Source organism: Miniopterus schreibersii, assembly GCF_964146895.1.
Source record: "Miniopterus schreibersii genome assembly, chromosome: 21".
In the NCBI taxonomy this organism is placed as follows: Eukaryota; Metazoa; Chordata; class Mammalia; order Chiroptera; family Miniopteridae; genus Miniopterus; species Miniopterus schreibersii.
Genome location: NC_138123.1, coordinates 3,849,394 through 3,864,342, shown reverse-complemented (window position 1 = coordinate 3,864,342; position 14,949 = coordinate 3,849,394). Strand labels below are relative to the sequence as shown.

The 14,949-nt window shown below is 44.4% G+C and overlaps 1 protein-coding gene across 1 annotated transcript in view; it reads left to right on the top strand.

Annotated features, from left to right (window-relative positions):
• The window catches only part of USH2A (usherin), a gene marked incomplete at its 5' end in the record, with an annotated part of 301,919 nt that overhangs the window by 86,537 nt on the left and 200,433 nt on the right, over window positions 1–14,949 (top strand). Inside the window, one exon of the mRNA XM_081124187.1 lies at window positions 134–364. Within this exon, the coding sequence (XP_080980313.1) occupies window positions 134–364 (231 nt within the window). The remainder of the gene's footprint in view (window positions 1–133; window positions 365–14,949) is intronic.

Genomic DNA, 14,949 nt, shown 5'->3' with positions numbered 1-14,949 from the left:
CTAGAATCCTGTATGTACTTGAGAGCCTAGAGGTTTGATTTTGAGGATGATGCACAGGAGTGGGTGTGTCTGTATCTGTGTCTAGAGACAGGAACCAAGTTCTCGAGTGTAATGAGCGTCTTCTTGCATTTAGCACCAGCCCGGCTGAGGCCTCCCGTGGTCGAAGGAGCCAACAGCACAGCCATCCACGCCCGATGGCTGGCACCTGAGGAACCGAATGGCCCTCCCCCCATCTACCAGCTGGAAAGGAGGGAGTCCTCTCTGCCCGCCCCGGGGACCAGGGTGCTGAAAGGAATCCGTTTCCCAGGACACGGATATTATAAGTTTCCCAGCTCCACTCACCCTGTCAACACAGACTTCACCGGTGAGTGTGTCTGACGTCCCTTTATTCAAGAGGCACAAAGACCCGAAGGGTTTCTTAATAATTTTGATGTCCCTTTACAATGAATTTTTACCATGCCTATTTATAGAAACACGAATTCGACTCTTTGGTAACTTTAGCTTGATTGTGTCTCCTTATGTCTGTCTTTTTAGTATTCGAGGGGGGAAAAATAAAGTGGGGTAAGTAGTGGAAAGCAAAGAGAAAAGTGGATTGAGGAAATAAATAGACAGAAAAACTCATGGACACAGACAACAATGGGGTGATTGCCAGGGGGAGGGGTGGGAGGGTGGGGAGGGTACAGGAGAGATAAATAGTGATGGTCAGAGACTTGACTTGGGGAGGTGCACACACAATAGAGTGTACAGATGATGTGGACTATTGTGCACCTGAAACCTGTATAATTTTGTTAACCAGCCTCACCCCAATAAATTCAGTAAAACACGCACAGACGCAAATGGTGCCTAAGTTGAGGACAATGAAATGGAATTTGCATTGTAAAATGTAGCTCGCATCTCGCTGTTTCTGTTTGCACCTAAGGTAAGCGTAGTAAACAGTTTGCTTTTCGGTGCAGCTGGCTGCCGATGCACAAGTGTAATGAATCATGATTACCCTCCCGCTGAGACGGATGGGGTTAATGAGAGCTTCACTGGCCCTGGTACCTCGGCACCGTCACAGCCACAAAGGCATCCACGAGCCCCCTAAAATGCTCAGTGTCTGCTTAGGGTAAGAAAACGTCCAAGAAAGGAAGGAAAAGAGAAAAAGCAGGTATCTTAAAACGTAAGACTTTTTCTCAAATGCAAATAGAAACGAGCTCCCCGGCCCACCGTTTGGCTCGCGGTGTGTTTCCGCGAGGAGCAGCGTCGCTCCCTCGCCTGGGTGGAGCTCCGCGAGCGTGTCAGCTCGGATCTGCCGGCAGCCGGAGGACAGGTTTCTGATGGGATCACCCACTGTCGCCGCAGCGAAAGATGAAGTGGCCCGTCCGCCGCTAATACGGTTAGGCGTCTGCGCTGTCTCCGGAGCCGGCCTCATACTCCGAGGCGCGAGGGCTCGGGGCAGATGTACCGTCTGGGAAGTTTTCCAAATTCCGCTTTAAAAAAGTTAGGCCGTAACCACGGGCCTCACCGAACCAGGGTCCTTCTGTCTGTAACGAAGCCTCCAGCTGCACAGGAAATGTGTTTGGGGTCCACGCCGTGTGAAGGACAAGGCAGGGGGGTCGCAGTTCTGGCTCGAGCTGCTCCCTGGAGCTTTGGCGATTCCTGGAGAAAATATTCCTCTGCGTCAGGCACGTCCCGGGGCATCACTGGCCCCTTATACTAGTAGCTTTGCCTTCATTTTAAGGCTGTCTTTAACTTTAAAAGTAATCAGTCTATATCAAGTTATTGGGTTTTAAAAATTGTTTCATAATTCTTATTTTTCAATGACAGTTGACATTCACTATTATACTAGTTTCAGGTGTACAGAATAGCGATTGGACATTTATATACCTAACAAAGTAATCCCACTGATAAACCTGGTACTCAACTGACATTATATGTATTACAATATTATTGTAATTATAGAGTCAATATTATTGACTATATCCCCTAAGCTGCACTTTACATCCCTGTGACTATGTTGTAACTGCCAATCTGTGCTTCTTAATCTCTTCCCCTTTTCCACCCAGCCCCCCAACCCCCTGCCATCTGGCAAACACCAGTTGGTTCTCTCTGTCTCTGTTGGTTTTGTTAGTTTATTTTGTGTTTGGGGATGCCACATATAAGTAATATCATAGGGTATTTGTCTTTCTCTTCCTGATTTTCTTTTCATGGCCAAATAATATTCCATTGCATTTATGTACCAGATCCTCCATCTATAAACTTCTATCAGCGGACACTTAGGTTGCTCCCATATCTTGAAAATTGTAAATAATGCTGCAATGAACATAGGGGTGCCTATATCTTTTCAAATTAGTGCTTTGTATTTCTTTGGATAAAAATCCAGAAGTGGAATTGCTGGGTTGTAAGGGAGTTCTATTTTAACTTTTTTGAGGAACCTCCATACTGTTTTCCCACAGTGGCTGCACCCGTCTGCATTCCCACCAGCAGTGCACCAGGGTTCCCCTTTCTCCACACCCTCGCCAGCACTTGTTTGTTGATTTATTGACGGAGCCATTCTAGGTGTGAGGTGATACCTCATTGTGGTTTTAATTGGCATCTCGCTGATGATGGGTGATATTGAGCATCTCCTTCTGTGTCTGCTGGCCACCTGGGTGTCCTCTTTGGAGAAGCGTCTACTCAGGTCCTCTGCCCTCAGGTTATTGGCTTGGTCCTCTGGCTCTGTTGGCTTGTAGAAATGTAACTGGATGAACCCTTTTTTATTTTTATTTTTTTACCTTTTTTTCCCTTTCTGATACAGTGTTCTTTCAAAACTCTCTAATATCCAGGAAGAGTATATTATCAGTCATTTACATCATAGTATAAATTTAAGGCCATATATTAACTCCCTCACTTCTGTGTGATTAAGAGTGACGGCTCTGGGAGCAGACTGGCTGATACGTTTCAGATCCATGCCCCATTATTTGTTAGCTAAGTGGAATTAGACAAACCACTTAATCATTTTTGTGACTATTTCCTTGCCTTTAAAGTTGGGATAATACTACTACTAACCATATTGATATCCAGCAGGTGGGAAGGATTAAAAGAGGGAGCCCACCTAATAAGCTTTGCACAGTGCCTGCCACACAGATTACTCAACAGTCATTAGACATTAGCTGATAACTATTACCCATTTAACAAATATTTATTAAGTGCCGATGATGGAGCAGGAGCTTTTCTAAGAGTCTGCTGCAATTTATAAAATCAACATTCTATTAATTCGCTTGCTCTTACACAGACAAAATATGTTTGCCTAAATGTTATATCTCGGGTATGAATCGTAGGCAGTATTCTGTATTCAAATGCGGTATTTAATATTGTTATTGAAAATTAAGTTAACCTACGTAGCGTGGGGGCATTGACAGGCTCCATTCCTGTGGGCGTTGTCGCTGTCATCTACTAAAGCGAGGGTTGTGCCAAATGACCGAGGCCTTTAATTTCCAGAAGTTTAAATCTGTGACTATCGAATCTTTAAGCAGCCTCAAAAATTCAAAGCAGAGGTTGTTATCAAGGCATCCGTGAGTTTAAAAAACCCCGAGATTTTTAAATAGGTCATTCCGTTATATGGTCCTTCTTTATTACATTTTGCTCACAGCTGATGATTAACAGAAGTTGACTCTATCTCTACTCATTTGATGAACCTGGTGATGGTGGGGGAATGACTCAGTATCAGGTGGGAGGTCCAGGCCTGGGTTACACCCGAGGGTGCACAGCAGCAGCCAGCTCGGCCCGGTGTCCTGATCTTGTAACTAGAAGGTCACGAAGGCGCTCGGGGTGAAATATTCTCCTGGTTGCATGGAGTTAACGGGACTCCCTTCATCCAAAACAGAAAGAGCAAAGGGAGCCTCCCCTCCCTGCTGGAAGCCAAAGGGGAGACAGATCACTGTGTCTTCAGGGGGGGGGGGGGGGAATGCCCATTTTGTTCAGAAATTCAGAGTCAGTCCACTCGATTTCCATAAAGAGCTTAGTCTTTCCCAAGCAGTGCCAGGGACCCAAAGGAGGTGTGAAAGCAGAAAACGCCGTGCGGCTCAGATTGGCATTCCAGGGGTGACCCCTCTCCCCTGTCCCTTGTCTTTCTCCTGTTAGCGAAAACAGGCCCATGATCATCGGGGGGGGGGAAAGGGGGGCGGGTTTGACTCTTGCAGCGTCTGGATGCCAATCACACCAGCCTTTCCTGGTGACCCTGCCCAGAAACCCGCGGCTGCCCGTGGGGAGATCTTTGTTGCAGGCCACGGGGGACGCGGGCGTACGTGCGCACCTGGATGTAATTCCCTTTTATTTGTCTTCGCAAGAAATGTGATTACCGCTGTTGAGCGTCTTGCAGATGAGAACTCTGCACACTTTCTTCCTAATGATGCCGCTCAAGGACACTGTGTGGTGGTCGCACGCGGTGTTCCCTTAGTATTTCACCCGTCTTCCCCCAAAAGTGGCTGAACGAAAACGCTGTAGGATCCAGAGGTTCAATTAATTACCCATCTGTGGAAAGAGAAATGCAACCAAAATCAATAGGCTGTAAAAGCCCATATTTTATATTTTCTTACCGGATGATATTTCTGTATTATTGTTGCTATTTTTTTATTATTGCTAGTAAATTAGGACTTTTAAGCACTTCATTAAAGGAGAGCTGATTATAAGCAGTCGCAGTAAAGGCGCAGGCCGGGCAGACTTCTTCTGATAGACTAATTAATAAAAGCATATTAATTCTGACCTTCAACACCCTTGGTGTCCCGGTATTTGTTTTCCTATGACTGAGAGCAAGTAATTTTGCCAGAAAGCGCTTTAAAACAAACCCCAAAACTAAATAAATAAAATGCCGAGTTTTTTCAAGGCCGATTTGAGCCCCAGATTTTATTTAACCTTTGATGTTCGGTGCAGGCCGTAGTTACTAAAAAATAAATATACGGAGCTACTCTATGGTCTCGCAGTTTAACAAGCAGGCGGAAGGCCCTGTAGCTCCTCTCTCATCCAGCTTTGGGTTGTGAGCCTCTCTACCAACACTCTCACCCTTTTCCGCATTATTTCTCAAACTGACCACCTTTCTTGTCACCCTCTTGCTTAAAACCTTCCGATAGCTCTCCCTGGAGATGCCTGTCTAAACCCCCCCTGCTTACCTTTTTGAAAGTATTGATAACCTAGATTGGTAGCTCAATTTGGTTAGCCTCTGTTGGCCTGAGATGTATAAGAAAGTGTGTTTCAAGCTGTACAATACTAGAAACAAAAGGAAATTCTCATGAACGGTCCTCAGTTGCTGTGAAGTTCCTCCTGTGTCATTGCTGTAGCCAGGACGCTATGTCAGGAACAGTTTCCTCCCCGGCCGGGCGTGGCTCAGCGGTTGAGCATCGATCTAGGATCCAGGCGATCGGGGTTCGATTCCCGGTCAGGGCACATGCCCGGGTTGTGGGCTGCAGCCGATCAATGACTCTCCCATCATTGATGTATCTCTCTCTCTTCCTCTTCCTTCCTCTCTCTGAAATCAATAAAGATATATTTAAAAAAAAGAAAAAAGAAAAAAAAAAAAGAAACAGTTCCCTGCCCCACCACAGCTCCCTGGGAACCAAGTGTTGCACAGCTCTCTCCGCTGCAGGCTGTCCTCAGGCTTATTAAATTTTGAAGTTAATGAGCATTTTGACGCTTTTACCCATACATATCATTAGGGCTCATTGCAATAGGTTTAGGATGACAGTCATAATAAACATATATAGTACAATAAAAGGCACTTTTAATCTTGAAAGTGCTGTAGAAACAACAGTGATCAATGCTATGGATGGATTAACAGCATCCAACTGATTGAATTCTGCTTCGAGGGCAGTGGAGCTATTGACGCTGGCATCCTAGTTCTGCGGGAAGGTGGCAACGGCGGTAGTCGTGAGGGGTGGCTCTGGAGTGGGACCCCCCTCCTTTAAAATCTGGCTCCCCAACATGCAGTGCGCAACTTGGCATGAGTCGCCTCCCTGCCCTGTCGCTCAGTGCAGCCCATCTTTAAAATGGATTGTTGTAAGGACTCAAGGTAGGAATCACCAGAAAGGTTAGCACACCATAGCTTTATTTAAAAAATATATATATATATATATGTTTTTATTGACTTTAGAGAGAGAGGAAGGGAGAGAGAGAATTCGAGAAACATGGATCAGCTGCCTCCTGCATGCCCCCTACTGGGGATGGAGCCCAAAGCACAGGCATGTGCCCTGACCAGGAATCAAAGCAGGGACCTGTTGGTGCGCGGGATGCCCAACCCACTGAACCACACTGGCCAGGGCACAAGCTACTTTTGTGGTTGTTATTATATATGCATTTATGGCTGGCATTTTGAAATTCAGGAGTTTGAATTACATGCCTTTCCATCCATGCATATATTTTATATGGCCGAACCACATAAATCTTGGCGATGGTCTTTCACAGCCTCTCTCTACCACGTATCACTTCCTTCTGCGCAGCCTGTGAAGCCCTGGCCTTTGTTCTGTTAGGTGCCTGTTGTCTTTCTCTGGAGGCCCGACGCTCTGCATCTCGCTTCTGCGTTGCTAGTGGCTTCCTTTACCTTTGAACATGCACTTGTAAGTCGGTTTCTTCTCTTAAAATGAGACTCAGCCTGTCCATTTTCTCACCTGCCAGTCACTCCTCAATCTATAGTCACCCACTTTCTTTCGCCCACTTCTTTACTGTAGGTGCTTTCTTCAAGATTATAATTTTCAAAAATTAAGGGACTTTTTGTACTCCCCACCCTATGTGCCCTTCAACAGTGTGGTACCATTATGTCCTTTAAAAACGATAAAGAAAGCAATATTTATCACCAAGGTTCCCCTCTGCGTTCTGCAAACCATTTCTTAAGCGTTTGGGCTCCTTCATTGAGTTGCTCCATGCAGGGATCTTTCTCATGATGACCGCACTCACCAGGGGCTATGACTGGGATTCTAGAAAGGGCGTGGGGCAAAACAGGGACCGTCCCTAACCTAGGGAGCTTAAGACCTTGCAGAGAAATCGTGCATCACACACGTGATGAAATAATTACAGGTGACCACCGCCTCCAGCTGCGAGGCCTATCAAAAAATCCTGCCGAGGAAAGGGGGGAAAAAGAAAAATAAGTTGGATAAAATTTCTTAAAAACATGTTTAAGAACATGACTGAGTAATTAGAACGGCTGGGACTTGTAGGATCAAGATCCCAGAAATAAGGGCAAGGTAGGTGGGGCTTTTACAAATTCTTTGCTTTGTCCTCGTCATTGATCGACTCCTGTGTCGCATGGCCTTGAGGGGGAAGAAGCATGACTTGAGAGAGAAAATATTAGAGCTCAGGCCCTACAAAGGAGGGGGTCCTGGTCAAATCCTGTCAGTCAGTGTAAACCAGAAATGGACCCATCTTCCTAAAGACGGACACAGAGCCTCAGCCTGTTTCCACTGCCTGCCAGCCGGACATGTAACCACCTGCCAGGAGGAGGAATCCTGGTGGTGGCCTTACAGGGACGCATCGCCCCAAACTTACTGAATCATGTGCACCTTTTAAAGGCATGTGGCCTACTGCATGTCATTGAAGTGGGTACACGGGAGAGTTCTCCAGGTGATTCATGCGACTTTCAGGTACAAATAAGAACCATTGATCTAGCCAGTAATGGAAAAATTGCTTTTACTTTATTTAAAGAAAAAACAATCATCAGCGTTTATATTATTTAATTTACTGGTCCTGAACTCCTTCAGAGACTGAAACACTATATACTTCAGATTAGGCTCAACACTCCAAATTTCCCCTGCAACAAATTGGTATCCACTACATATTATAAAGCAAAGGAAAAATTCCTAAGCTGTGCTGATAGCAAGAATCTGTATAATTAAAAAAACAAAACAAAACACAGCAACAGCATTGTTTTTCTCTGCAGAATAGGTTTTCTTTTGATGTCATTCAGATTAGGACAGAAATTGTTATGAACAGAAAGGGCTGGTGTTTGTCTTTTTTTTTTTTTTTTTTTTTTTAGCTATCTTATAAGGAAGAATTTACTCAGTAAAAATATAAAACCCACATTCGCCTACACAGTGGTCCAGTTCTTGCTTGGATGCGATGGCACCTCTGCGATGTGTTTTTCATAGCTCATATAATTGGTGTTAATCTGCTATGTTATTAAGTTTATCTGAGAAAAATAGTTTGCTTGAAAACTGATTTCTCCTGCATACTTACAAATTCAGCAGTCAGGGAAAAAATTAGAGAAATATAATTAAGGATTGCAAAATCAATTTGACACTCACTTAAAATGTGTTGAGCGGAGGCAGCAAGCGGGAGCCTGCATCTGATGCTGTTCTCTCCTTGTTTATTTCATAAAACGGTGCAAATTAGAACTTTAATTTACAGAGCTGTTAATGCCTCATTAAAAACTTTCAGCAAGTATCCTATGTGGAGGTGAGTGGTGGTGGTTTTTTTTTTTCCCTTGTATTTGATATGCAGCATTATTTCTGTGTCATGGGCACAGTTAAGAATACAGTCTAAACTGCATATATGAAATGAGAGATTTTTAAGCATCAAATCTCAGGAAGAGACAGTTGTTTTCCAAAATGATCAGTTTCTTCATTTACTTTGGCATCAGTAGTTTCTGTTATGTGCTAGACACTTTAGGGCTATGGAAATATAGTTGGAATCCAGTAGATGTGATTCCTGCTCTCCCAGGCCCTGTGAGAATGGAATTCATGGCTGTTTGACTGGTTTTAACTATTATACTGCTATTTTTACCCCATAGTGTGCTGTAGCCAAAACCTAGCAAATAGCAACAGTAAAATAATCCTCAAATACTGGATTAGGAGTTAACCTTAAAAAAAAAACAAAACTGAGGTGTAGGCATAGATTTGGTGACTTCGTTTAAGCTCTTGGTCTACCACAAAACTCCCCCGCTCTTGCCACATTGCCCCTGCATGTGTCTGTCGAGTTTTACCAACAGCATTTATTGAAGGGACTGTCTTTATCCGGGGCCTTATCATTTTTATATCTCTCTGCCCTACTATCTGACGTAACTATTTTTAAAATGCATTTTATAATTTATAGGCCCTTCTCGAAGTTTCTAGCCTAACGGATATTTCTAATATATACTTGATAACTGAACAATAAAAACTTCTTGGGGCTTGTTTTCAAAAGACACATACCACTTTTAGCCAGTGATATTCTTAAAGCTGTGGCGTTGTTTTGGTTAGTTGGGCTTTGTGTATTTTTAATGAGAAGCCATACTGAAAGATGTCCTTGTCACTATTTTTTTTTTAAAAAGTCTGCAGTCCAGGTTGCAGAATTTATTCTAGGATGGTTAAAATAAAAATATTATGAAAATCCCTTACTCCTTCCTAAAACTTTTTCCCTTCTCTCCTTGAAAGGACTGTGTTCAAACTATGGGTCATTTCTCATCTGAAATGCTAAGGAAGATTAGCTATATGGTTGCTGACACACTAGATAATTTCTCACTGTAGAACTTTGGGGCCAGAGAGTCTTAGTCAATCTGATAAGATAAAAAGTTCGTGATACCTGTAGGATAAAAGAATATCATCACTACCTCAGATCCCTTTCAATCCAGTCTCCTGATCTGCATGAAATTATATTTTTTGCTCTCACTACACCCCCCCCCCCCCCCCCCCCAAGGAAGCCCTGCTACAGCTATTGGGTTCCTGGCTTTTGTGTTTTGACAATCAGGAAAGCAGGTAGGATTTTTTTTCTTTCTGCTCAGTAGCTGCATTAGAAGGTGAAGGCTTCCTGTGTTGTAGTTACTGACCTCGCCAGATCCTTTCATATTCTCTCTGGATTGGGTCCTGGCAAAGCAAATATTAACCGAGTTTGACAGTCCGGCTACGTTCCACGAGGTCACCTACCACATACAGTAACTGATTTCCAGTTAAGGGGTCATTAGTTTCATGACACGTATTTCTGGTTTTCTGGTAGAAAAAGCCAGAAACTTTCATGTAAGTGAAAAGAGATATTACGTACCTAAAAGTCAGCAAAACCTTCTTTCGCTCGTCTCATTGGACTTACTTGCTTTTCAAAAGCCAACTTGAATGTGTTCTTTAAGTAATCTTGTCGGAATCAATTGTTGATTTTTTTTTTTAGTCTTCGGTATGTTCCAGTCATGAAAGGATCATATTTTTCATCAAATCAAAAAATAAAAAAACATTCCCATGTCTGGGAACGAGTAAGTCATAGGCCTACTCTCCGCATGGTTAGGAAATGGTGCCCTAGCTCATGCGACTGAACGAAAGATGAATAGGTTGATTTTACCGTTTCTTGTCCTCGGGGGTTCTAATTTACACTAGTTAACATCTTAGAAAAAGTTAACGGTGTGATGCTGTTGAGAGAAAAGCAGTAAGGAAAGTAGCGCCGCCCTTGGTTGCATCAGCAGGATCGTGGAAGATACACGAATAGACGGTGACTGGGCTCCACTTGGCGACCCTGAGCCCCCGACAGGAGGCCACGGTCCATCTGGGGTGGCGCACTTTACAAACCCATAGACGGACTTGCCAGGGGCTTCAAAAGAGAGAAAAAAAAAAAAAAATGATGAATGGCTTGGAAAAGGGGGGGGCCTTGAAGAAAAGGCTGGGGGACCTGAGATGTTCAGTCTTAAGGCAGGAAGACAGAAGGGACACATGGTACCTGCTCACAGAGGGAGCAAGAGGGGCTATGGAGAGGACAGGGACCTATTTTCCTCATTGGTCAACAACGAGGACACTTCAAGAGGTAATGAGTTTAAAACGTGGGGGGGAATTCAGGGTTAGGTATCGGGTGAGATTCGGTGAAGGTCAGATATTTAAAAGCTGATGAGTCCAAGCAAAAATAAGCTGTGGGAACTAAGGCAAGTTAGAATTGGCACAGACGTGCAAGAGGGAAAGAAAATCAGATTTGAATGCAGGGGGCAGTAATGAAAAGAGCCTATATTTGTGTGACATGTTAGCATATTTCAAAATACTTTCACATACATGGTTTCCCTGATCTTTCAATGATCTTAGGAAATAACGTGGGTAAGGGTGGGGCTGGTGGCCGGGGGAAACCCACTAGTTTCGCAGCTGAGAATGCGGGATTTCAGGGGTTAAATGTTGCTTGTCCCCCCACGAGTAAGATAAAACGAGCAAGGCGTCTGGGACCAGAGGAGCAGAACCAGCGGCCAGGGCTTCAGGTTCTCTGACGACTCGTTTCCCGTCAAATCTTGCTGCTACCGTCTTATTTATAACACGATTTTCATTGCAGGGACTTCCCGTTGAATCCCTTGGGGATTCGGTTGTGTGTTTTTGGCTTTTAAGGTGCCACAAGTTGCATAGAGAGGTGATCTAGGCGTCGGGCCGCGTTGACCGGCTCTTACAGTGTATGTTGAGCTTTGGAGGGAATAGAGGGGTGTTTAGGGGAAAATCGGCCTCTGTAGACCCCTGCGATGCTCCCTGGTGTGACCTGCGCCCCTGCAGAGCCCAGAGCACCCCCAGCAGCTTTCCTGCGGGAAGACAGCAGGGTGCTGACTAGGGGGATCCAGAGGAGCTTAATGGCCCCCCTTGCATAATGCTGAGAAAGCCTCTCATTTTTTCTTCTTCTGAGATTAACATGCCTATATCGCAGGTTCAAATGGTGAGAAACTTAATTAGAGTAGCAGGAAGTTGCATAATATACCCCTTGCCTTCCCTTTTCTGCACAACAGACAGAATCTATTTGCCAAATTATGAAGTTCGGTGGGGAATGAAAACTGTAATTTGAGTAAATGGGATCCCGGCCCCCATGCCTCCCTCCTCCGCCCCATTTCTTTTCTTTTTTTAAAAAAGTCAGTCCCAAAGTTTCAAATGCAAAGGAATCCGTCTCCCAGGGGAGCGATTCCGGTTCATCTTGGAGGAAAGACATCTGCTGTGACTGATGAAACTCTGTTGGGGAATCAAGGGGAAGAGTGGGGGAGTCCCTGTGCCTCTGGCTTCTCTCCAGCCAGCTCAGCTCAGCGCCCTGTCTCCCCTGCGCCCGTGGCCACCAAGTCCCCCCGAGGCTGCCTGTGTGTCTTTCTGAGGCTTTCCCCCAAGGCCCGCTCTTCCCTCTGGTCACTCTGGGCCAGTTGCCTGCCTCTCTTTAGCCAAAATGCCACCTGCCTTGTGCCCCATCCCTTGAGGCCCTTGATCTGGACAGTAGGCTGATGTGACAGATGTCGCTTTGAGAGACGTCAAGGGTAGGTGGCAGCATGTTTCTGGGCGTTTCTTGCCCTCACCATGACTCTGTGGTCACTCAGATAACTTCAGAACTCAAACCGTGAGATTAAATCGCAGTTCCGTGGGAAAGAGGGCTTTGGACTAGTATTACAGCCATGTTCGTAGGTCCTCTGATGTAGGAAAGTGTCTTTTTTTTTTTTTTTTTTTTAAACAGATAATGACTGATTAGAAAGAAAGTACCAGGCACTGTGTTAAAGCGTAAAGATGCCTAAACACACATGGTATAACCCATGACTTTAAGAAGTCTAGAAAGTACAGGACTCTATATAAATATTCCATATAAGTCACTCAACCTCATTGGAGATATTTGCTGAGCATCTGCTGTGGGCCAGGCACTGTACATGGCACCGCAGAGCAAGCTAACAGCGTCCCTGCCTCCACGGAGACCAAATTCTAATGAGGCTCCGCAGGGGAGCAGGAGTCCGTGCCAATTCGTTGCTCGTTCACCTAAATTTTTTTACAAAATTATTGTTCTTCCTGTATTAAAGTTAAACCATTTTTGAGGACATCTGATGAGAATTAGGAATACTGTTTTGTTTTAAATACATCTAAAGCAGCCTTTACTTGAAGGACTCATCTTGAATTTTGCATAAATGAGTTAATCGCCTCCTAATTAATAGTGTGGGAGTGCGCTTTCCCAAATTCGGCAGAGAGACAGGACAGGTCTCTGCAGAGATTTTGGGGTAAGGGGGTGAGATCAGAAGATCAACGCTCATGCTAATGAGAACTCCGGCGAAGTACTGAACAGCAGGATCATATTATAAAAAATCTGGCTGATAGGTTTGGAACTCACCGAACTGAATCTGTTTAGAAGTACATTTTAGGGAGACTAAATAAACATCCACACTTGGGTCTGTTCTAAGTCAGGATCTCGCTTTTGTTTATTTTCCAGGTGATAAAACACTGACTGTTAGATGAGTGTTATTTTCAAGCACGTGGAATAGTCAATCTGTAAGTTAATACCAGTACACAGGCATACAGTCCCTAGGATGAAGAGGGAAGAAAATGAAATTTTATCTTCAATTTTTCCCCACAGAGGGGGGAAAATCTTCAACACCTTGAGTCAGCTGTGACTCCAGGGTCCATTATAACTTCAAGATTTTTTAACGGCCCGTGCCTAGGGCATGGGATATGAATTTTGTTCCAAAGTGGTGACATGGGCAAATGTAAGCCCGCGGGAGCAATTTCAGGCAAGTCGAGAGTCGGCCTGAGCAGAAACGGACAGGCTGTGGAAGATGCAATTCCCAGGCTTGCTGCCTGACCTTGGCCGATCTTCCCCAGCAGTCGGTAATGAAAAGAAACCCTGAAGCCAGGGAGATGGGGCAGGAATGGGGGGTGGGGGGCCTGAGAGCAGTCGGAGCTGGAAGAGATAGGAGTGATGCCCCCAGGAAGGTGGCTGTACTTGGTGTGAAGGTGAGCCTGGGGCAGGGGAGCTGTGGGTTTCATTTTGCCAAAAGGCAAAACCAAAGGTACAACTTCAAGTTTGTTTAGAGTGGGTTTGAACCCGGCAAGTGTAGCAGCTCTTTTGTTTTCCTGTCTGTCGTATCCCTTTTGCCACTGCGGCCCTGAGTTGTCTTCTGGAAAGATTTCTGGGCTGATGGCCGCACTGACGCCAAGGCCTGTTCTTTTCATCAAATATAAGGGTATTGGGTCCGGAGTCGGAAGCCGGGGGAAAGTAGGTTATCTGACATCTGCATGTTATTACCAGAACAGAGTCCAATCAAAATTAAAAGTCCATCAAGTGATCAGGCAGAAGTCAATAAGAAAAAGGTCAATAAAAAGCAAGGATGGGCCAAAAGACAGGACTTGGTAGGCTGGAAAATGCCGGGGGGGAAAGAAAAGGCAGAGAAAACACTGGGGCAAGATCTCCTCCCGTGGCCTCGGGGCGAGCATGAGAATTAATCGAAGCTCCCGCCCGTGGAATATGCCACAGCTGGAGCAGTAGCTGCAGACGACGGAGCAGTAGTGGTTCTTTAACTAAAGACAGATACCAGATTTTTTGTTTTACGCTTGCAAGCTTTCGAACACGCTGAGCCCAAACTGTTTATTTTTTATCATTTGCTTTCAGCCGAATGCTGCATTTTTGAGCAATACAGTGTCGATGGACTCACTCCAACAACTCTCTGTTAAGAGGCCTACTGTGCATTGGTCATTACCCTAAACACCAGCATACAAAGATCAGTAATGCATCCTATCGGCTTTTCAAACATTGACAGCCTCGTGACAATGTGGGGTTAATTTTTACCCACCCTTGGCATATAACAGTCTGATTCTGGTAACAATCACTTCTGCTTCTATATCTTACAAAAAAATTCTTTTGGGGAATTACCTAGATGAAACCAGAAGAGAACTGTAAAGTTTTCATACATGTTGTCTTAGTGGATTTAACTCCCCCACTATGGCAAAGTATTCATCTTATCCCCTTTTAAATCTAAAATATGTCATCCTTAATTGATGTAAAAAACAATTATATTAATATAATTTGTTCCCATGTGAAAACATAGCCTGATCAATAGTTTGCTCTAGTAAACTGATTGCCATTTGAATTTTTATAAACACACGATTTCTTTTCCTGAATGAATCTCTGGAAGTAAAATAAATAAGGTATAATAGTCACACATTATTTAAATTTGAATTTGTAGTCTGATCCTCTCATATCTCCAAATGGTGATAATGTCCCGGTTCAGAGAAACATTTTATAGGCCAGCGAGGAGTTCTGAAAGATTCGGATCAGCAGTTTCAAGTAGCCAGG